Raw genomic sequence first — 23,650 nt, 5'->3', positions numbered from 1 at the left:
CTGGAGAGAGAAACTCGCTTCTCTTTCTCAACGGTGATGTGATATCTTCAGGGTCCCCCTAAAGTTCTCACAAGGCCTCACTGCTGTGCAGTGTCAGCCCAGACCCGGCTCAAAGAAACCTGATCCCGGGCTGTGTTGAAGGTTTGTGATCTCGTGTCTGACTCTCAGTGACGATGTATTGCAGTTTCCTGCTGGGACACATCCCATCAATTCAGAAAGCCGCGGAAGGATACAAGATCATTCATGAAAAGTTCCTGGAGTGGTAAGTCTACGACAGGGGTTGGTGGTGAGAGTGTACTGCGGGGGTTGAAATAATTGGTGAGTCTGTCCTGCAGGGGTTGGTGGGGTTACATTTAGAAAAACGCCCCAGCCCCACCCCCGGAGTGCGTTACAGGCTGGAATCTAATCCAGGGGCTCTGTTGGGTATATGGATAACAACCCCCGCCTGCTTGGGAGTGAGTTACTGGCTGGATCTAATTCAGGGGTTGAGTGAGTGAGCCCAGGCTGGGATTCCCGCACTGACCTGTCTCCTGTGTTGTGTTTAGGGCTGAGACGTACGGACCAGTTTTCCGTGTGAACGCCTTACACAGAGTGATGCTGTACGTCACACACCCCGACACTGTCAAGGTAAAGGTGGGATGGGTCACGTGGCACCGGGCGCTGGTGAGAGCACCGACACACAAGATACAGCAGCGCTTTATCTGAGAAACAATTGTGAAGAGAGAGTCGCAAAAAAGCCCTCAAGGGTTGACCTAATGCAACGTCTCTGGTCTCTTCCAGGAACTCCTGATGTCACCAAATTGTCCCAAAGATCCATTTACATACAAACTGCTCTTTAATTTGTTTGGTGAAAGGTACGTGGTCATCCCCCCCCCCACTGTGACACTGACCCCCCCCCCCCCACTGTGACACTGACCCCCCCCCCCACTGTGACACTGACCCCCCCCCCACTGTGACACTGAACCCCCCCCACTGTGACACTGACCCCCCCCACTGTGACACTGACCCCCCCCACTGTGACACTGACCCCCCCCCCACTGTGACACTGACCCCCCCCCACTGTGACACTGACCCCCCCCCACTGTGACACTGACCCCCCCCCACTGTGACACTGAACCCCCCCACTGTGACACTGACCCCCCCCCACTGTGACACTGACCCCCCCCCACTGTGACACTGACCCCCCCCCACTGTGACACTGACCCCCCCCACTGTGACACTGACCCCCCCCCACTGTGACACTGACCCCCCCCCCTGTGACACTGACCCCCCCCCACTGTGACACTGACCCCCCCCCACTGTGACACTGACCCCCCCCCACTGTGACACTGACCCCCCCCCTGTGACACTGACCCCCCCCACTGTGACACTGACCCCCCCCCACTGTGACACTGACCCCCCCCACTGTGACACTGACCCCCCCCCACTGTGACACTGACCCCCCCCCCCACTGTGACACTGACCCCCCCCCACTGTGACACTGACCCCCCCCCCCTGTGACACTGAACCCCCCCCACTGTGACACTGACCCCCCCCCCACTGTGACACTGACCCCCCCCACTGTGACACTGACCCCCCCCCACTGTGACACTGACCCCCCCCACTGTGACACTGACCCCCCCCCCACTGTGACACTGAACCCCCCCACTGTGACACTGACCCCCCCCCCACTGTGACACTGACCCCCCCCCCCACTGTGACACTGACCCCCCCCCACTGTGACACTGCCCCCCCCCCACACTGTGACACTGCCCCCCCCCACTGTGACACTGACCCCCCCCACTGTGACACTGACCCCCCCCACTGTGACACTGACCCCCCCCCACTGTGACACTGACCCCCCCCCCACTGTGACACTGACCCCCCCCCACTGTGACACTGACCCCCCCCCCACTGTGACACTGACCCCCCCCCACTGTGACACTGACCCCCCCCCCACTGTGACACTGACCCCCCCACCCCCCCTGTGGCACTGACCCTACCCCCACTGTGACACTGACCCCCCCCACCACTGTGACACTGACCCCCCCCCCACTGTGGCACTGACCCTACCCCCCCCACTGTGGTACTGACCCTACCCCACCCCCCCTGTGACACTGACCCTCCCCCCCCCCCCACTGTGGCACTGACCCTACCCCCCCCCCCCCCACTGTGGCACTGACCCTCCCACACCCCCACTGTGACACTGACCCTCCCCCCCCCCCCACTGTGGCACTGACCCTCACCCACCCCCACTGTGATACTGACCCTCCCCCACCCCCACTGTGACACTGACCCTCCCCCCCACTGTGACACTGACCCTCCCCCCACTATGACACTGACCCTCCCCCCCACTGTGACACTGACCCTCCCCCACCCCCCACTGTGACACTGACCCCCCCCACCCCCACTGTGACACTGACCCCCCCACCCCCCACTGTGATACTGACCCTCCCCCACCCCCACTGTGACACTGACCCTCCCCCACCCCCCCACTGTGATACTGACCCTCCCCCACCCCCCACTGTGACACTGACCCCCCCACCCCCCACTGTGACACTGACCCCCCCCCACCCCACTGTGACACTGACCCTCCCCCCACCCCCACTGTGACACTGACCCTCCCCCACCCCCACTGTGACACTGACCCTCCCCCACCCCCCACTGTGACACTGACCCTCCCCCACCCCCCACTGTGATACTGACCCTCCCCACCCCCCACTGTGACACTGACCCTCCCCCACCCCCCACTGTGATACTGACCCTCCCCCACCCCCCCACTGTGATACTGACCCTCCCCCCCACTGTGACACTGACCCTCCCCCACCCCCCACTGTGATACTGACCCTCCCCACCCCCCACTGTGACACTGACCCTCCCCCCACTGTGACACTGACCTCCCCCACCCCCACTGTGACACTGACCCTCCCCCCACTGTGACACTGACCCTCCCCCACCCCCCACTGTGATACTGACCCTCCCCCACCCCCCTGTGACACTGACCCTCCCCCCCCCCCACTGTGATACTGACCCTCCCCCACCCCCCACTGTGATACTGACCCTCCCCCCCACTGTGACACTGACCCTCCCCACCCCCCACTGTGATACTGACCCTCCCCCACCCCCACTGTGACACTGACCCTCCCCCCCACTGTGACACTGACACCCCCCCACCCCCCACTGTGATACTGACCCCCCCCCACCCCCCCACTGTGATACTGACCCTCCCCCAGCCCCCACTGTGACACTGACCCTCCCCCACCCCCCACTGTGACACTGACCCTCCCCCACCCCCACTGTGATACTGACCCTCCCCCACCCCCACTGTGATACTGACCCTCCCCCACCCCCCACTGTGACACTGACCCTCCCCCCCCCCACTGTGACACTGCCCCCCCTCACTGTGATACTGCCCCCCCTCACTGTGACACTGCCCCCAGTGAGGGGAGGGCAGTGTCCCAGTGAGGGGGGGGCAGTGTCCCAGTGAGGGGGGGGGCAGTGTCAGTGAGGGGGGGCAGTGTCCCAGTGAGGGGGGGCAGTGTCCCAGTGAGGGGGGGTGGGGGGGCAGTGTCCCAGTGAGGGGGGGTGGGGGGGCAGTGTCCCAGTGAGGGGGGGGGTGGGGGGGCAGTGTCCCAGTGAGGGGGGGTGGGGGGGCAGTGTCACAGTGAGGGGGGGTGGGGGAGCAGTGTCCCAGTGAGGGGGGTGGGGGGGCAGTGTCCCAGTGAGGGGGGGGTGGGGGGCAGTGTCCCAGTGAGGGGGGGGGGGGGGCAGTGTCCCAGTGAGGGGGGGGGCAGTGTCACAGTGAGGGGGGGGGGGAGCAGTGTCACAGTGAGGGGGGTGGGGGGGCAGTGTCACAGTGAGGGGGGGGGTGGGGGGGGCAGTGTCCCAGTGAGGGGGGGGGGGCAGTGTCCCAGTGAGGGGGGGGGGGCAGTGTCCCAGTGAGGGGGGGGGGGGCAGTGTCCCAGTGAGGGGGGGGGGGCAGTGTCCCAGTGAGGGGGGGGTGGGGGGGGCAGTGTCCCAGTGAGGGGGGGGGTGGGGAGCAGTGTCACAGTGAGGGGGGTGGGGGGGGCAGTGTCCCAGTGAGGGGGGTGGGGGGGCAGTGTCCCAGTGAGGGGGGGGGGGCAGTGTCCCAGTGAGGGGGGTGGGGGGGCAGTGTCCCAGTGAGGGGGTGGGGGAGCAGTGTCACAGTGAGGGGGGTGGGGGGGGGCAGTGTCCCAGTGAGGGGGGGGGTGGGGGGGGCAGTGTCACAGTGAGGGGGGTGGGGGGGGGCAGTGTCCCAGTGAGGGGGGGGGTGGGGGGGGGGCAGTGTCCAGTGAGGGGGGGGGTGGGGGGGGGGCAGTGTCCCAGTGAGGGGGGGGGCAGTGTCCCAGTGAGGGGGGGGGTGGGGGGGCAGTGTCCCAGTGAGGGGGGGGTGGGGGGGGGCAGTGTCCCAGTGAGGGGGGGGCAGTGTCCCAGTGAGGGGGGTGAGGGGGGCAGTGTCCCAGTGGGGGGGGGGGGGGTGTCAGCCTGTGGCTAACCCGCTGTTGCTCTCAGGTTCCTGGGTAATGGGCTGGTGACCGACACAGACCACACTCACTGGTACATGCAGCGCAGAGTCATGGATCCTTCCTTCAGCCACAGGTAAGTAAAGGGGGCGGTGGGGAAGGCAGGTGGGGGCGGAGCTGGGATGTGGCAGGTGGGTCGGGGTAGGCAGGTGGCGGTGGGGCGGGCGCGGTGTGAGTGGGGCTGGCACGGTGTGAGTGTGAGCGGGGTGGCACGGTGTGAGTGTGAGTGAGAGCGGGGTGTGAGTGTGAGCGGGGTGGCACGGTGTGAGTGGGTGGCACGGTGTGAGTGTGAGCGGGTGGCGCGGTGTGAGTGTGAGTGAGAGCGGGGTGTGAGTGTGAGCGCGGTGTGAGTGTGAGCGGGGTGGCGCGGTGTGAGTGTGAGTGTGAGCGGGCTGGCACGGTGTGAGTGTGAGTGGGTGGCGTGGTGTGAGTGTGAGTGTGAGCGGGGTGTGAGTGTGAGCGGGGTGTGAGTGTGAGCGGGGTCTGAGTGTGAGCGGGGTGCGAGTGTGAGCGGGGTGCGAGTGTGAGCGGGGTGCGAGTGTGAGCGGGGTGTGAGTGTGAGCGGGGTGTGAGTGTGAGCGGGGTGCGAGTGTGAGCGGGGTGCGAGTGTGAGCGGGGTGCGAGTGTGAGCGGGGTGCGAGTGTGAGCGGGGTGCGAGTGTGAGCGGGGTGCGAGTGTGAGCGGGGTGCGAGTGTGAGCGGGGTGCGAGTGTGAGCGGGCGAGTGTGAGCGGGTGCGAGTGTGAGCGGGGTGCGAGTGTGAGCGGGGTGCGAGTGTGAGCGGGGTGCGAGTGTGAGCGGGGTGCGAGTGTGAGCGGGGTGCGAGTGTGAGCGGGGTGGAGTGTGAGCGGGGTGCGAGTGTGAGCGGGGTGCGAGGTGAGCGGGGTGCGAGTGTGAGCGGGGTGCGAGTGTGAGCGGGGTGCGCAGTTGACCTGGCTGACAATCCACCACATTAATTACTCGTTCACCTCAGGTCTGTTATTGTGTAAATTGTCTGATGACAAATGCCCAGTCATTCCAGGTGACAGCGAGTTGCTGTGAACATGCTTGAGATAGATCAGTGCCAGGGGTCAGATAGAACCAGGATTTAATGGCAGATGCATGTCCTGTATGATGTTGCTTTCTGCCCCTGGCAGGTTCTGGATAGCGGTGTCAGAGTTGTCCTGCCCCTCAGGGCCACACTCAGTGTGGAAGCCCAAACAGTGTCAGCAGTGAGAGGGTAGAAAGGGATGGAACCCAATCTGGTGCACATCAACAGCCATATTTTCTAGTTAGAAGTGACAGGACATGTTTGTGTGGGGCGAGAGGTGGCACAGCTCACTAGATATCATATTTCTCAGTCAACAATTTGCATTTATTTAGCCCCACCTCACTCAGGGCAGAGTCCCAGTGAGTCCCACGTCAGCAGTCCTGCACTCCCAGAGGCTGATGGATGTGGCCAAGTCTGAATAGACTTTATCTGGTAAACTGTTCCAGTGCAAAGCAGTTGAGCAGCTCTTTGTGTTTCACTGAATGCATGAGCAGCTTCAGCCACAAAGCTTCCTTCCCCAGCTTTAGCCCCTCTATCATCAGGGACAGACCACGTGGGCAAGTATGAGAATCCAAAAGCGAGGAAATGTTGCCTCATTGTACAGGGCCTTGGTCAGACCCCACCCTCTCTCTCCATTTAATTTTGCTCAAGGACACAACCTTCAAAGCCCTCCAGGGCCTTGCTCCTCCCTACCTTTGTGACCACCTAACCCCCTACCAAACTGTCCACTTCCTTCGCTCGGTGGGTTCCAGCCTGTTTCATGTTCCCCACCATTGGCGGGCAGGCCTTCAGCCTCTCTGCCTCCACCCTCTAGAACTCCATCCCACAGTCCCTCTGTCTCGCCTCTCCCTTGCCTCCTTCAAGACCTGTCTCAAGACTCCTCTTTGACCGTGCCTTCGGTCACCCTCCTACTTACGCTCCACCCCTCCTGATACCAAACACCAGCTTGAGTGTGGACTTCTGACTGTCCAGTGCCTTGGGCCATCCTCCTGACATGAAAGGTTCTATAAATATGTAATTTCCTCAGTCAACAACTTGCATTTATATAGCGCCCCTCACACAGGGCAACGTCTGTTTGTTGATGCCCTTTGACTCCCACTTACCTGATGTCTGACTTGGAGGGGGCAGAACACACATTCATCATAATAATAATAATCCTTGCATTTGATATAGCGCTTTTCACGTCTTCTAGACGTCCCAAAGCGCTTCATAGAATAGACTGTAAAGTGAATTGACCGTATATTTGTGGGCGAACGCGGCAGCCAATTGCGCACAGCAATGTCCCACAAACAGTCGTAGATTGAAAATGACCAATTTATTATTGTTTTGGTTTTGGAGGATTATTATTAGGCTCTGTGTGGAGTAAGGAAACTTGCCCGAGGTTTGGCCCGGACCCCCCGGGGATTGAACTCAGGTCTCTCACTTGCAAAGCGAGTGCTCTAACCACTGAGCTACAGGACTCCACATGATATAAAGGCTGAAAGGATTAAATGATGAGGCATAAACTAGGTTTGTATTCCGAGGGCTAATCTGATTCGGCTGTTTAAAATGAAAAGGGACTGGGCTCGGGTAGATACAGAGAAACTATTCTCTGGTGGGGAATCCAGTATAAAGAGCATTATCTTAAGATAAGAGCCAGACCATTTTAGGAGTGAAATCCAGAAGCATTTTTTCACACAAAAGTTTGTGGAAATCTGGAACTCCCTCCCCCAAAAAGGTTGTGGTTAATGGGTCAGTTACAATTTTTAAGACGGTGATTGATAAATATTTGTTGGGTCAGGATATCAAGGGATAAGGAGAAAAGGCAGGTAATGGAATTGAGGTACAAATCAGCCGTGATCTAATAGAATGGATCGAGGGGCTGAATGGCTGTCGCTCATTCCTATGTTTGCATTTCTCAGGCCGATTATCTAACCTGTCTCTCTCTCTCCAGTTTAGGCTCAAGGACGTGACGGCCTGCGCCTCCTAGTTCCCCAATGTCAGGTAACCTTACCTGTCCCGGGGAGGTCCAGGGATGTGGTCAAACTTTAGGTGGACGTAGTGAATATAAGAGAGATAGATTAGAAAGAGGCACAACAGCAGGAGCAGCAGCCCCGAGACGGCCAAGCCTGCCCCGGGTAGACACCTCCAGAGCTCCATGGTGCAATGCACAGTCATGTCATCTGCACTGAACTCTGAACCACGATAAACTTGGATAAGGCTGCGTCACACTAACTTGGCACCGAGTTGACCAAGACACTCCAACATAAACGCCATCTATTGGTCAGGTCTCTGACAGTATGATTCCCCGTTATTGACGTGTTCCGGGGTGTGTTTGTGTGTTGCTCTCTCTGCTCTGAGGCTGCGGTCTGTCAGATTCTGACCCAGAGGCTGAGACTGTGTTTGAGGCATTTCCCACAAAACATCTTTATGGACTCGACACTTCAGATAAACGGGAAACGTTTAAATTCTGGAAGATTCTCTAAGTGCCAAATCCTTGATTGTAACCACTCAAATTGCAGTAGTGAGCTGGGTGTGGGGAAGCCACCTCCCACCACTCCTGGCTGACTTCCCACTCCGAAATCCATCTAAAAAATTAAGTCAGTTCTTTGTTAAAGAGCTCCATTGGGAGAGAGCAGGGAATGGGGTTAGAATAGAGAGCTCCAGTGGGGGAGCGAGCCCCAGCACAGACACCATGGGGAGAGAGAGAGAGAGCAGGGAATGGGGTTAGAATAGAGAGCTCCAGTGGGGGAGCGAGCCCCAACACAGACACCATGGGGAGAGAGAGAGAGAGCAGGGAATGGGGTTAGAGTAGAGAGCTCCAGTGGGGGAGCGAGCCCCAGCACAGACACCATGGGGAGAGAGAGAGAGAGCAGGGAATGGGGTTAGAGTAGAGAGCCCCAGTGGGGGAGCGAGCCCCAGCACAGACACCATGGGGAGAGAGAGAGAGAGCAGGGAATGGGGTTAGAATAGAGAGCTCCAGTGGGGGAGCGAGCCCCAACACAGACACCATGGGGAGAGAGAGAGAGAGCAGGGAATGGGGTTAGAGTAGAGAGCTCCAGTGGGGGAGCGAGCCCCAGCACAGACACCATGGGCCGAATGGCCTCCTTTCTGTGCTATCATTTATACAACTTGGACATCAGAAAAATATGATCAATTGTCAGGAATTAATATACTGTATTTTTTAGTTACAGAATTGTTGCCGGGCTTATAGCTGTGGGAGATAGTCCCGGCTCTAATACAAAGCGGGCCTGAGAGAGTTGCTGAAGCGCTCACACACACCCTGCTTTCAGTTGATGTATTTATTGGGCACAACCTAAATTATACAAAATAGAAATACAAACCATTAATCAAAAAGCAATTTACAGCATTTAATATATAGAAAAATCAGTGGTTTTCAAAGACACTCGGCCCAGCTCACAGGGTCCCAGCCTGAGCCCAGGGAGCCAGACCCTCGCTAGGGAGCAGGGGCACAGTCAGGGGCTTAAAAACTTCTGAAAACCAGAAACAGATTGCTTAAACAGCACACGACAAAAAGGGAATAAGGAACGGGGGAGGTATGCGGACACAGACCTGACAGCACAGATCATGTAAGGCAGGGGATATACAGCCAAGGCTGGCCACACTGACAGAGCAGTGGCCCACACAGCCAAGGCTGGCCACACTGACAGAGCAGTGGCCCACACAGCCAAGGCTGGCCACACTGACAGAGCAGTGGCCCACACAGCCAAGGCTGGCCACACTGACAGAGCAGTGGCCCACACAGCCAAGGCTGGCCACACTGACAGAGCAGTGGCCCACACAGCCAAGGCTGGCCACACTGACAGAGCAGTGGCCCACACAGCCAAGCGGCCACACTGACAGAGCAGTGGCCCACACAGCCAAGGCTGGCCACACTGACAGAGCAGTGGCCCACACAGCCAAGGCTGGCCACACTGACAGAGCAGTGGCCCACACAGCCAAGGCTGGCCACACTGACAGAGCAGTGGCCCACACAGCCAAGGCTGGCCACACTGACAGAGCAGTGGCCCACACAGCCAAGGCTGGCCACACTGACAGAGCAGTGGCCCACACAGCCAAGGCTGGCCACACTGACAGAGCAGTGGCCCACACAGCCAAGGCTGGCCACACTGACAAGAGCAGTGGACAGAGGGCAGTGACTGACACTGATCAGAGAGGCTGTGGACAGTCTGGCAGTGCAGCCCTCACGGTGTTGAAAAGAGAAGCTGAGCAGCATTAAACAGGGCGGCCAGGAATGTCCAGGCACCTGCACATTCTCACCCCAACACTGAGCCAATACTGTTTCCAATCCTACCATACCCACTTTGTGGCCACCAATGGCTTCTCCTCTAGCCCCGCACTGTCACGTGTGGTGTCCCTCAGGGCTTTGTCCACAGACCCCTCCGCTTCAATCTATACATGTTCCCCCTCAGTGATGTCATCCACAGGCATAGGGTCAATTTCCACATGTATGCGGATGACAAACAACTCTATCTTGCCAACCCCACCCTCGACTCTAGGACAGTTGATGTCCTGGAAAATTGTCTGTCTGACATCAAGTCCTATATGAGAGCCAACTTCCTCCAGCTCAATGTTGGTAAGACCAGAGGCCCTCCTGCTTGGCTCCAGGCAGCGCCTCCTCACCTCAACCACTGACACTATCATTATACAGCTGCACTTTTCACCTGACTGAGCCAATCCAAAATCTCTGTCCTTTTCGACCCTCAGTTCAAATCCCACAATCGTACCGTGACCCATTTCGCATTTCCCCACCTCTGCAACATAGCCCACCTCTGCCACTGTGGCGTTCTGCCTCTCACCAAAGGCCGCCGAGACCTTGATCCACGCTTTCATTATGTCCTGGCTTGGCTATGCCAACTGCCTGCTCACTGGACTTCCCAACTCTTCCCTCCACAAGCTACAGATTATTCAGAACTCTGCAGCTCATGTCCTCTCCCACACCAGGCTCCGGGAACTTATCACCCCCATTTTTGCCCTGCTTCACTGGCTCCCCATTCCTCAGAGAATCAAGTACAAAACCCTTGTTCTCATCTTCAAGACCCACTTCGGTCTTGCTCACACCTATCTCTCCGAACTCATAACTCCATATCAGTCTGCCCGCTCCCTCTGTTTGGGGGGCACTGGCCTGCTTTGGGGCCCCGTACTTCCCGCCCCACCATTAGCAATCAAGCCTTCAGCCTCTCTGCCCCCACACTCTGGAACTCCATCCCACATTCCCTCTGCCTCGCCCCCCTCTCTTGCCTCCTTCAAGTCCCGTCTGAAGACTTTCCTCTTCGACTGTGCCTTTGGCCACCCTCCCACCTCCACCCTCACCCTCCCCCCCACTCTACTCCCCTTCTGACCCCAACTCCCAGCTCAGGTCCAAAACCCTGGATTGTCCAGCACTCCGGGACGTCTTTCCGACATGAAGAGAGCTATACAAGTGTAATTTGTTATTGTTGTTCATAACTCTATGCACACAGCCCTGCGCATGCTGACACCAGCCGGCAGCTCAGTGACCCCACTCCGTCGGCCCCCCCCCTCTCACACACACACACACACACAGTGCTCAGAGAGGCAACAACCTATCTGCTCAGGCCATCCCTCTCACCCATACCTCATATATTTCCTCCACCTACACATGCATACATATCGCTCACACGTCTCCAGTGGGAAGCCACAACCCTCACACACACCCACCCCTCACACACACCGACACACAAAACCTCATACACACCCTACCCAGGACTGTGTGACATGTGGTGGGGATGGGGGAGTAGGTAGAGCAGAGAAATCCCATGAAAAATAAAAGCTGCCCTTGCCCAAGGTTTCCCCACATCCTGAGATCAGGTCAGGCAAGTCCTGAGCTTTCCAGGCTGAGGAAATACAATGTTTTCTACTCAAATACATGACTACAGATAAAGTGGCCTTTGGCCCAGCACCATTACACAATGGGGGAGGGGAGAGAGGGGAGGGAGAGAGAAGGGGAAGAAAGAATGGGGAGGGGAGAGAGGGAGAGAGAAAGGGAAGAAAGAATGGGTAAGAGAGGAGGGTGGGGAAGAGGAGATCTATAAAACACAGTGTCTTATAACACTGCCATCACCTTCTCACTGTGACTGTGGACGGAAATGTCAATTTCTAATCTCTAATTCACACCCTCGTACCTCATCCAAACAGCCAAGCAGGCTGGGTGGATGGGGGGGGGGGGGGGGGGGGGGAGAAAAACATGCACTGAGATTCACGTCTTCCCCCGGGGCTGAGTGAACCAGCAAGAAGCGGTGACAGGGAGCTCCATCTCAACATATAAACTGACCTCACTCCACCATAAACAACTTTACTTCCTCTCTCCACCCACTGGTACACCCTGATGGAACTTATCCCCACCTATTAGGGACCCAACAGCTGTTTATAATGAGACAAGAGGTCATCAGCTTTTTGACCTTCTCGGCTCAGTGCAGAGCAAATCTCTGTATTTTACTCAGCCCGCACTGGCCTGCCTCATGTTCCCTACCCTCCTCGTCCCAAGATCTGCAATTGGCTTTCAGCCATTCTGCCTCCGTTCTGTGGAATTCCCTGACCCAACCCCTCCCTCACCTCTCTCAACATCCCTCCCAACACCTAGCTACCTCTTCGATCACACCTTTAGCCATCTTTTCTCTCCCCTCCCGTCCGCTCCCACCCACAGCTCAAGTGTCAAGCCAGGACTGTCCAGCACCTTGGAACATCCCGCCAAAGTAAAAGGCGCTGTGTAAATGTACATTGTGTCATGTTAACTAGACATTGTCCTTTACATCTCAACACATGCCCCAATCTCTCCTTGCAGCGCTCAGTGCCATTCCTAACCACATACTCACTGGCTCTTTTCCTGAAGAGTTGATGAGCACAACAGCAATAGTTTAAGTTACAACAACAACTTGCATTTATATCTCGCCCCTCATGGAGGGTTGCATCCCAGAGTGATTGACAATGGAGGAGCAAGATGCTGATCCAGGGGGGAGAGGGAGATGACTTTAGGCACGGTCGAATAGGTAGGTCTTCAGGCACAACCTGTAGATGGGGAAGAAAGGAGCAAGGTGTAGGGATAGAGGAAGAGTGTTCCAGGGTTTTGGGGCGTAATGGCTGAAGGCGCAGCCACTGATGGTGGAATGGAGGGCACGAAGAACATGCAGGAGCCGGAGCCCGTTGAGTGGAGGCAGCGGGTTGTGGTTGGGGGGTTAAGCCGGTTGGAGAGGTAGGAAGGTGCCAGGGCATGAAGGGATTTGAAAATGAGTGAGAGGACCTAGAAATCGATCTGTTCGGTGATGGAGAGCCAGTGGAGCCCTGCGAGGACTGATGCGATGGGGGTAGGGAGGTTAGTATGCTGGCTGGGAGTCTATTCCACACACTCGCTACTCTTATCAGGCAAAACATTGTCACCGCAAATCCTTTCAGGAGTTTGTTCATTTTTTAATCCATCTTAATACTAATTGCAATGAAAAAAAAGAGGCATCAGTTTATTGACCCCACAACCTTCTGACTCGGAGTCGAGTGTCACTGACTGAGCCAAGATGATATACAAATTTAATTGGACACAATTTTTTTTTAAAAAAGTTCAATTACTTATTTTAAACTCATTGTAAATTATGCCTGTCATCTCCGACTCAATCTTCTCAGCTCCTACCACAAGCAACAATTCACCCAGAGGTGCCCCCACCTCCTCGCCGTAGAGTGGTTGGTGTTGAGGTGGGGTAAGGTGAGGTGGGATACCAGCACACTGGTGTACAGTAATGAGCAGCGCAGCAGCCCATATCCTAACGTTCTACCATCCTGATCAATGGCTGACCTGGTGCCTGCAATCAATCTGCCTTTTCCACAACATTCTCCCAGCTCCACTTTGTACCCAATAAAATCATGCTTTCTTTAAAGTAAAACAAAGACTGGCATTAATCCCTGTTTAGGTTTGACAATGCTGAACTGACAGCTAACCAGCCACTGGTCACTGACCCCCGCCCCCCCACCAAGTCTCTCCCGACAAGTCACACTACTCCCACAGGGTGAGGTTAGAGTTGGGGGGAGGGGGGGGGCACATCAGAGCTAACCACAGCCCTTCCCCCTCACCAGCTGTGTAATTATAGCTCTTATTATTGGGCCAAAGAGGAGAGAAACCTGTGGGAATTATCTGGAGCCGTGGTAGCCAACACAATTAATTTTCTTGATTGAATATTTCTTTATTTGTTATAAATCAAAAAAATTTCAATCAAGAAAAAAAGCTGTAAACACACTACCGACCGAACTGACTGACTGATGCAAATGTTCGGGGGCTGCTTCCTGACAACCCTGTGGGCCACAGGTTGGCCACCATTGATTTATGACCATGAGGAAAAACATGTTGGCCTGGGAAAGAACTTCAAAACAAGCTCTAAAGTAATACTGTATCTTCAGAATAAATATTAAAAATAAATTAAACCCCTCTCCAACGTTAGGTGGTAAGTCACTCTGGCACCCAGCAAACACCTTGGGCCTGTATAGAGACGCTCTCAGAGCAGGGCACAACTTCTACCCCCCACCAACGTGTTACATTGCTACTGCTCTGTCAGCGCGTTACATTGCTAATACCCTGTAAAACCACAAACATTGGGACCAAATTGTGGTATTCCTAGAAACGTTGCTCTCCTTATTTAAGGAACGCCATTGAAATGAGTTGTGATGTAATGGCTCCCCTGATCTCTGAATAACAGCAGTGCTCAATCCCCGCTCAGGAACACTGGGCACCATCCTCCAGGTCCCACTTCACTGCCATTGTTGAGCTCTGACAGCACCTCTCGGAGTGTATTCAGGGTCACTGGTCTGACTCGATCAGTTACAGAGTGCCCCTGAACAAACCCCAATAGTTAACTCCCTGCACTCGCAGACAGCAATCAGACCCCAGGAAATCCTGTGCAGCAGCTGACCTCAACTGTGACCCGCGGCCTCACACGAGCAGCGAGAAGTAGCCCCTAGAGCGGAGACAGAGAGCAGCTCTGAGTTAGACTGCAGTGGGAGCCACGGTGGACTATAATAATAAACACACAACTCCTTTATCATGTGTTATGGGCATCTCCCAAAACCAGGAATCATCTTCTCAGTAATATAATAATAATAATCCTTGCATTTGATATAGCGCCTTATCACATCTTCGAGACGTCTCAAAGCGCTTCACAGGATATACTGTAAAGTGAATTTTGTGGGCGAAACACAGCAGCGAATTGCGCACAGCAGTGTCCCACAAACAGTCATGGATTGACTTTAAAAAAAGATTACCCTTGGAAAGTGACTAACAACCGGGTTCCTAAACTTGCCTAAGCTTTCGCTCTGCCTGGGAATTGAATCCAGTTGAATCGTTTGCGAGGCGAGTGCTCTAAACACTATGCTGCTGGACAGGGGTGTAGCAGTTCTGAGAGTAAGGCACAGCTGCCGTTTGTTGAAGTCTGCAATCTCTGCCCTAACTGAATTCTCAGCCACTCGCCCAGAAACGGGATTTCTTTACAAATTAAATAAATGGATAAAGGTTCATGGAAGGGCAAGCGGGATTTCAACCTTTCGCTCTTAATTCAAACTACACTACTGTACCTCTAAATAGTGACTGCTCTTCAGTTACACAGCTTATACAGGACTCCACGGATACGTACTGGAGACATCTCATCTATCCAAAGAGAACAGAAGTCACAATGATTTAATACTGCTGACTGGATACCATACTTGCTCCCTCATTCTTACTCCACATCCCACTCGGTCTTCTAGGCCTCCAACCAAGCGAGTGAAGGGTGTGGTGAAGATGGGAGACACAGTCTCACTCACACACTGAAGTGGAGCTGCCGCTTACACACGGATCTGATAGCCCACGTCATTCAGGGTTTTTTGCTCGGCACTCTTCTTTTCTGCTGAGGGTCTGGAAAAAAGAAAAATCATCATCAGGTTAAAAGATCACATGAGAAGAGGTTAGTGGGTAACATAAAGGGGAATCATAAAATATTTTACAAGCTCATAAAGGAAAAAAGGTTAGTTAAAGGTAGGGTGGGGCCAATCAAAGACAATGACGGCAATCTTGTTGTTGAGGCAGAGTACTAAGGCTGATGTACTGAACGAGTACTTTGCATCTGTCTTCACAACGGAAATGGATGCCCCAAATGCCGCAGGAAATAGATCAGATTACTATAGACAGAGAGGAAGTTCTGAAAAGATTGACTGGGCTCAAAATTGATAAGTCACCAGGACCAGATGGGTTTCACCCAAGGTTGCTGTGGGAGATACGGGTTCAAATAGCGGAGGCTTTGGCCATTATATTTCAATCGTCATTGGACACAGGAGTGGTGCCAAGAGACTGGAGAGTGGCTAATGTTACCCCCTCTACAAAAAGGGGCAGAAAGACAAGCCCGGAAATTACAGGCCAGTCAGCCTAACTTCGGTAATAGGAAAACTACTGGAGACCATAATCCGGGACAGAATAAATCTCTACTTAGAGGAACATGAGGTAATTAGAGACAGCCAACATGGATTTGTTAAAGGCAAATCTTGCCTAACAAATCTAATAGAATTTTTTGAAGAGGTGACTGCGAGGGTTGATGAGGGAAATGCGGTGGACGTTATTTACATGGATTTCAAAAAGGCTTTTGACACAGTACTGCTTAAGAGATAATAAAAAAATTAGAGGCCCACAGTAGTCAGGGGACAGTGGCAGTTTGGATTAGGAACTGACTGAGTGACAGAAAGCAGAGGGTGGTGGTTAATGGGTGTTTCTCGAAATGGAAGGAGGTGTGCAGCGGTGCCCCCCAGGGATCAGTATTGGGACCACTGCTCTTTCTAATATATATTAATGATCTGGACTTGGGCACAGAGAGCACTATTTCCAAGTTTGCAGATGATACAAAGTTAGGTGGGGTAGTAAATAGTGAAGATGACTGTAACCAACTGCAAGCAGACATACACAGAATGGTGGAATGGGCTGACATGTGGCAGATGGATTTCAATGTGGATAAGTGTGAGGTGATACACTTAGGTAGGAAAAATGATAGGAGGCAATATAGACTTGGTAGCTCAATCTTAAGGGGGTGAACGTACAGAGAGATCTGGGTGTTCAAGTAAGCGAATCATTAAAGGTAGCGGGGCAGGTAGATAAGGCAGTAAAAAAGGCATTTGGTGTACTGAGCTTTATTAGTAGGGGCATAGAGTATAAGAGTAGGGAGGTTATGGTTAATCTATACAAAACACTGGTTAGGCCTCAGCTGGAGTACTGCGTCCAGTTCTGGGCACCTTACCTCAGGAAGGACATTAAGGCACTGGAAAGGGTGCAGAGGAGATTCACGAGAATGATACCAGGAATGGGGAACCTTAGCTATGAGGACAGGCTGGAGAAGTTAGGACTTTTCCCATTAGAGCAGAGAAGGTTACGCGGGGACCTGATAGAGGTCTTCAAGATCATGAAAGGTTTCGACAGGCGAGATAGGGAAAAGCTGTTTCCGCTGGTAGGTGTGTCTGTGACCCGTGGTCACAGTCTTAAGATATCTACCAAAAGAAGCAGAGGGGAGGTTAGAAGAAATGTTTTCACTCAGCGAGTTGTTGGAATTTGGAATGATCTGCCTGAAAGGGCAGTGAAGTCCGATTCGATAACAGCTTTTAAGAGAGAACTGGACAGGTATCTGGGGAAGACGGGTTTGCAGGGTTATGGGGAGAAAGCTGGTGATTGGGGTTAGTGAAAGTGACGCTCTGTCAAAGAGCCGCACAGACTCGATGAGCCGAATGGCCTCCTTCTGTGCCGTAACATTCTATGAATCTATGAATCATTCTGAGAACAGTAACACTCGGCATTGTATTGACACAGCCTCTCCCAGTGTCTCTCACTGTATACACACAGTCTCTCCCAGTGTCTCTCACTGTATACACCCAGCCTTCTCCAGTGTCTCCTACTGTATACACACAGCCTCTCCTGTATATACACAGTCTCTCCGGTATACACACAGCCTCTCCCAGTGTCTATCACTGTATATAGATAGACAGGCTGTACTGTACGTGGCTAGGATTGCCATGATGATTATAATACACTTGGGCAGGTGCTCTCAGTAATCTGCTTTTTGTGGAGATATAAGGAACATAGGAACAGGCCTCGGCCGTGGCTGAGATCATGGCTGATGTGTAACTCAATACCACTGGCTGCTTTTCTTCACCGACTTATGCCCTTCCTTACGAGCCAAGTATTGATGGACTTCCCTTTTCCTGTGACTGGAATGGTGTGAGTGCTGAGGACCTCACCGTCTGTCGCTCCGGCTGTTACGGCGGTGTGGGCTGGCCTGGCCCCGGTGAGGTGAGGACACGTCCCTCTTCCTCTCGCGGGGTGGGGACGAGGAGCCGCTGCTTCCCTTGACAACCTGGTACCAAGGGAAAACGTGACAGGAATTTAAAAAATATATATACCACACGGAAATGTCTCCAAGTGTCTCACAGAAATTACTGAGGTGTAGTGACTGTTTTTGTAGAGAAACACAGCAGACGTTTTGTGCACAAGTTTCCAGCCAGTACACCTTCCCTTCCCCCTGGCTCGGCGTCATGCTCTGCTAATCAAGCGCTCTGCGACGCTACTCTGCGTGAGGGGCTCTGTGTAAATACATGTTGTTGTGCTGTAACGAACAGTGATTCTATGAGAACATTAAACGAATTGTCTTTTTTCTGGGGAAAGTGATTCAGACTGACAGCACACAAACAGTCTAACCGCCCCCAGGTGTGTGAACCAATGTAGATACCCCACACGCCACCCGCACGCTTCTCACCTTCAGCCGCATGTCACGCGTGTGTCGCTCCAGCTCCCTCCGCAGCTCCTCGCGGCTCAGCCTCTCCACGTCCAGCACCGAGTGCTTCCATTCAATCTGCTCCACACTGTGAGGGTCGTGCGAGACGTACTGCCCGATCTTCACCTTCTTCAGCGAGTGCCAGTACTTGCTGTAGGAGGCCTCATACTCGGAGACCAGGTCCATTAAAGTCCTGAAGCCCGGAGCTTTGAACATCAGGTCCTCGCGCCGGCTCATGCCCAGCGTCCCAAAGCGGCCAGCGCAGTGGATCCCCAGCACAATGTGCCGGAAATAGCTCCCTGAGAACTGGGTTTTGAAGCTGATGGGAAATCTCTCTACTCCAGGCATATTGTTGGTGAGGTATCTGATCCCGAATATAGGAAAATATACACCAGCCCAAAGCTCCGGGTCTATCCAGTCAGTCAGCCCCTCCGTATCCTCCAGAGGGTGGGAAGAGGGGGCAGACGAGAAGTGAATTGGGTCTACTCTGAGTTGAACTGGCTCCAAGGTGACAGGTTTGGCAAAAGAATGTCAGAATGGAGTCAGCCCTCTGTGTCGGTCTCGTCCGGTTCCTGAGCCAGGAGGCTCCGCAGTATTCCAGGGCACTCACTGCTGCTGACAGCACAGCCCATCAGCAGGAAGTGGAAGGGCTGACCAGTCACTGGCAACAGGCGATCCTGTCCCCCCCGGCTCCTGTTACCCCAGCAAGCCAAAGCCCTATTAGGGTAGTGTGGTCCTAGATGGACAAGCAGCGGAAAAGCTTACCAGACAGTGCTTTCTATGGCAAGCAATGCAGCTTTAATTTGTTAAGACTCCAGGAGTTACCCCAGTGCTCACGCTGCCGAAATGAAACATGAATTTTAAAGGTTTAAGCTGGTCCAGCGGCCATGGGCCCAGGGTTTGAGTTGTCCTGAACGAGATTAACTATTGACTTGTTTTATTGCCAGATTTACTGTTCCAACCTCTGTGTTGGACCAATTGCAGTTGAGGTACAGATCAGCCATGATCTAATAGAATGGCAGAACAGGCTCAAGGGCTGAATGGCCTCCTCCTGTTCCTATGTTCCTCTGAGAGGCCATCTTCGGGAACGCGACAATCCTGATCTCAGACCCTCGTCACCCACACATTACGGGGATGGAAGGTGGGTGGTGGGGTGGGGGAATCCTCTCCCCCTCTGCCCAAGGACAGGAATCACGGCTGTGTGTTTGTGTTTGAAAAGGGAAGAAATGTAGGATTTCTCTCCGCTGCCCTGAACAAGGGACGGGATTTACAGCCGATAATAAAAGGATACATTCCCAGGATCACAGCTTCCAGGCATTTTATCGGCAGCGATTCCCGAATCATTTCCCGCGCCAGATCCATCAAACTGCAACAGGGAGAAGAACGTTCATTGATATTTTCTCACTCTGCTTTCCCATCCCATCACAACTTGTAGTCGCTCCTCCCACAACAGTAACAGCCCCCCACCACACTCCAGGCAATACCCAACAACTCCCCACTGAAACTCACATCCTCTTCCCAAACTCCCCCTAAACTCCGTCCTGGACCCAACATCTCCGAGTCTAACAGTCATAAAATGTTCTCACCAAGTGGGGGAGGGGGTCACAGTATCAATGTCCTTCCTTCGCCCCTGCATGGAATTGCACCGTGACATCCCTGGAGAGTGGGATTAGTAGAATTCCTGTCTGGATTATGCCATAACAGACAAATGCTACTCACCCGGTCAGAGGCCGATTCTTCTTAATCTCATAGAACTGTGTCCCGGTGTGATTGTACCTGGTGACAGTTAAGAAGTGTATTTGTTTTGAAGGAAAGCCGTGTCGATAGTGGACACAGTCGGATGTTGTTGACAGCAGGAAGGAGAAGAGGTGACATTCTATCCTGCTGGTTTCCCAGGATCCCACCAGCAGCAGCCCTCAGCCCAGCAAAAGGGCAGCGCCTGGGGCTGAAGCAGACAGCACAGCTGCTGGGACAGAGGGAGGGTGGGAGCTCTTAACCCCACAAGGGCATCTTAGAGGCTTGGATGGCAGAGAGAAAACAGGTTCAGACCTTCCCTTGACTGGAAACCAGTTATTTTTTCTCTTGGGCTCACCAACCAGGCCACCCTCACCCTGGCTCTGCCGCCCCCTCCCCTGGCCCCCACGCCTACCCTCCCATCCCACATGGTAGATCCAGTGAGAATATGCGCCATCAGGAGAGAGAATTTCCCCAAGCAAGAGCCAAGAGCCAGGAGCCACGCAGCATCACTGGCGGGAGCTGGGAATGAGCCGGAGACAACAGAAATCCATGCCAACCACGTGGCTGCTGACATTATTGCGCTGCTGAGACACTGTCCCCTGAGCATCAAGAACCCGTCAAGAATGGCGGCAGGCATGAAGGATACTGCAATTCCCTGGTGTATCTCTGTATGGCTTCCAGGCGGTCAACGATGGATGTGGATGGCTGAAATGAAGGCACACATGGTATTGGAATCTGAAAGCACAGGAACAACACAGAATTACACCAGAGCGGTGTCAGCATTTCCCTTGTCAGCTACTCGGTGGCCGAGTTCCTGAGCACTTTAATTTACAAACATATGCTTTGTTGTTCCAGACAATTGGAAATTGCTGTGTGTAGAATGAGCCCTGAACCAGTGAGCATTTACAAACCATTTCTCCTCCCAGCTCAAAAACATTACCTGCAGCCACGACACAGTCAGAGACTTGAAATTTTATGAGCACACAGACATGCAGTTTGCTGTGAGGGTACCTTACCACAGTACACAAGTGAAAAGATTCTGAAGAGCCACATTGTGCAGATAATAATAATAATTCTTGCATTTGAAATAGCGCCTTATCTGTGGGTGTTTCACCCACAAAATATACAGTCAATTTACTTTACAGTCTATTCTGTGAAGTGCTTTGAGATGTCTGAGACGTGATAAGGCGCCGTATCAAATGCAAGAATTATTATGATGGCGTTATTGAGACGTCCCAAAGCACTTCACAAGATATACTGGAAAGTGGATTGACTATGTGTTTCGTGGGTGAAACGCGGCAGTGAGTTGCACATAGCAATAGTGAAGCACATTAATCATTCATATTCCCAATAACAAGAGCAGCAGTAGTCTGATTCTTGGGCATTTACCACAGACACGAAAACACTTTCAAAGCTTTTCTCAGACTAAAGAGCCTGTTATTCCCTCGGCTTCTGGTGGGATTACTGCTGGAATGTCACTCTGAAGCCCAGTACTGTCTGAAATCAGATACTCAAATTCAATATTAGGAAAGTAACAGTGTAAGTCTATTTTGTACGACTTTGTTGGCGAAGTTGACAGTGGCCCCGTGTCCCGGGATTCAGACTTCCCTTCTCACAGTGATCAGAGACCATCAGTGCCCAATGTACTGAACAGAGGAGTCGAAACCTTAACAACAAACATCGGCAACAATTGGCATTTGGGAGCGTTGGAGTTGAGTTCGCGCACTGTACGGGAGTACAAGTCAACCACTGTGGACCACTGCGGAGCGGAGAGCGGAGAACGAAAGGAAAGACAAAGAGGAGCTTTTGAAAAGGGAGAGAGAGAGAGAGAGGACCGACAGACAAACCAGAGGCACAGGGCAGGTCCGCTCCTCCCACTGTCCCTGGAGCTGTGCACAGTCACTGGCGGAGCGCTCTCGGCTCAAAAGGGGTCAGACCTCGAGATGAAACAGAGACTGTCCACAGGGCCCCGGACACACTGCCCACAGGGCCCCGGACACACTGCCCACAGGGCCCCGGACACACTGCCCACAGGGCCCCGGACACACTGCCCACAGGGCCCCGGACACACTGCCCACAGGGCCCCGGACACACTGCCCACAGGGCCCCGGACACACTGCCCACAGGGCCCCGGACACACTGCCCACAGGGCCCCGGACACACTGCCCACAGGGCCCCGGACAGACGGTACACACCTCCAACAGAGGCACAACACACTCACCCTCAGCCCTGAAGGTTCAGAACGGGAATTAACACTGACATTTCTAAACTGAAGGAAAACACGTTCGTGGGCGGTGATCCGACCCGTGAACATCCAACTTAAAATTCAAGCAAAGAAGCTCTGTGTGAGCTCCGTGACAGCCGCTGCCCCGCAGCCGCTGCCCCGCTGCCCCGCAGCCCCGCAGCCCCGCAGCCGCTCCCCCGCAGCCCCGCTGCCCCGCAGCCGCTCCACAACAGATCCAAACCACCAGTTATTTGGGCAGCGGTGGCTCTGCCGATCGCCGCCTCCGATGTGCCAATGCAGACAGAAGCACGACCCGGACCGGGTTAGCTATCGCGGGGTGTGGGCTGCGGAGTCACCTTGGGGAGGTAGGGCAACCCCCGAATCTTTTGCACCATCGTCTCTCCTTCAGGGTGAATCTTGGCTACGTGCCTCCACATCCTCTCCCAGGTGGCTTCATCGACGGGCAGCCCACCTCGGTTCACGTAGAAAGGGACCCCCTCGTCCCGGAATTCCCCCTCGCCATCCCCATCCTGATCCTCCTCTCTGAGGACCCGCCTCTCCAGGCTGACCGGCCCCACGCTCGCTGACCTGCGCCTGAAGGCGGACCCGGCTCCCCTGCCCCCCGGCATCGCTATTGTTCTCCTGCCCCCCCCCACCCTCTTCCCCCTCCTCCAACCCCTCTCTCAAAACAAGTCCCCCTCCCTCCCTCCCTCCCTTCCCCTCTCTCTCTCCCTCTCTCTCTCTCTCTCTACTTACTGTCAATGCAAAACGATTTGGTAAAAAAAATGACCCGCACACGGTCCAGTGCCACACTGGACTGTGCGCGATAAATGCCCAAACAATGCCATCGGGGGACGATCACGAGACAAAAGGAGTGTTATAAAATACCGAAAGCATTGAAGAAAAGGGGGGGGTGGGGGCCCGGGGTGGGGGGGCGCGATGCCCCCGTCCTTTTGCATGAAAAAAGCCCCCGTGCAGCACTGGCAGTGCAGTGCAGTGCCCTCTCCCTCTCTCTCTCATTCACTCTGTCTCTCCATGTCGGTCTCTCCCTCTCCCTTGCCGTACAGCGCGCCCAGAAGCCACGCCCACCCCCCCGGGCACTCCCAGCGCTCCGATTGGCCGCGGCCGGCGGAGGGGGCGGGGCGGTGCTGGGCCGCGGCGCGTGCGTGGTCCTCGCCGCTGCAGCTACGTCACCGTACGGCAAAGCGCACGGTGACGTAGCCCCAGCGGCCGGTCGGAGCCCACGCATGCGCCGCGATGGCGTCCTTCGCGGCGCATCACGACGGCGCAGACGGAGTGACGACACCACTCCAGCCCCGCCCCCCCCTCCGGCAGGCAGGTTTGAACGTTCACGCGCTGACA

General features: G+C 54.6%; 2 protein-coding genes across 5 annotated transcripts; one reads left to right on the top strand and one right to left on the bottom strand.

Annotated features, from left to right (window-relative positions):
- Window positions 1–181: 181 nt before the first annotated feature.
- LOC103191174 (cholesterol 24-hydroxylase-like) lies at window positions 182–19,388 on the top strand (the record flags this gene model as incomplete). Its single annotated transcript, NM_001292584.1, is given in 6 exon segments — window positions 182–262; window positions 546–627; window positions 781–854; window positions 4,513–4,600; window positions 12,720–12,728; window positions 19,303–19,388. Coding segments are annotated over 6 exon segments (337 nt in total), but the record flags the coding sequence as incomplete, so codon positions are not given.
- Window positions 13,731–22,939, bottom strand: vash1 (vasohibin 1). 4 transcript variants are annotated; one of them, XR_489229.2, is made up of 8 exons: window positions 22,645–22,939; window positions 20,711–20,799; window positions 20,047–20,103; window positions 19,619–19,693; window positions 18,310–18,691; window positions 17,795–17,910; window positions 15,119–15,437; window positions 13,731–14,505 (listed from the first exon to the last, which is right to left on the bottom strand). XR_489229.2 is itself a non-coding variant. In XM_007912134.2 (8 exons), exons 1-7 carry the CDS (start codon window positions 22,915–22,917, stop codon window positions 15,368–15,370), a joined length of 1,062 nt encoding a protein of 353 aa, XP_007910325.1. In that variant the 5' UTR covers window positions 22,918–22,939; the 3' UTR covers window positions 14,867–15,191; window positions 15,347–15,367. The 4 variants fall into 4 exon arrangements, 3 of the variants coding, with proteins under 3 accessions (XP_007910325.1, XP_007910326.1, XP_007910324.1); XM_007912134.2 differs by lacking the exon at window positions 13,731–14,505 and having other exon boundaries at window positions 14,867–15,191; window positions 15,347–15,437; XM_007912135.2 differs by lacking the exon at window positions 13,731–14,505 and having other exon boundaries at window positions 14,867–15,191; window positions 15,372–15,437.
- Between the last annotated feature and the right edge of the window lie 711 nt (window positions 22,940–23,650).

The sequence above is a fragment of the Callorhinchus milii genome, unplaced genomic scaffold (genome assembly GCF_018977255.1).
Source record: "Callorhinchus milii isolate IMCB2004 unplaced genomic scaffold, IMCB_Cmil_1.0 Scaffold9, whole genome shotgun sequence".
In the NCBI taxonomy this organism is placed as follows: domain Eukaryota; kingdom Metazoa; phylum Chordata; class Chondrichthyes; order Chimaeriformes; family Callorhinchidae; genus Callorhinchus; species Callorhinchus milii.
The sequence above is the reverse complement of the archived record's forward strand: the minus strand, read 5'-3'. Positions and strand labels throughout refer to the sequence as shown.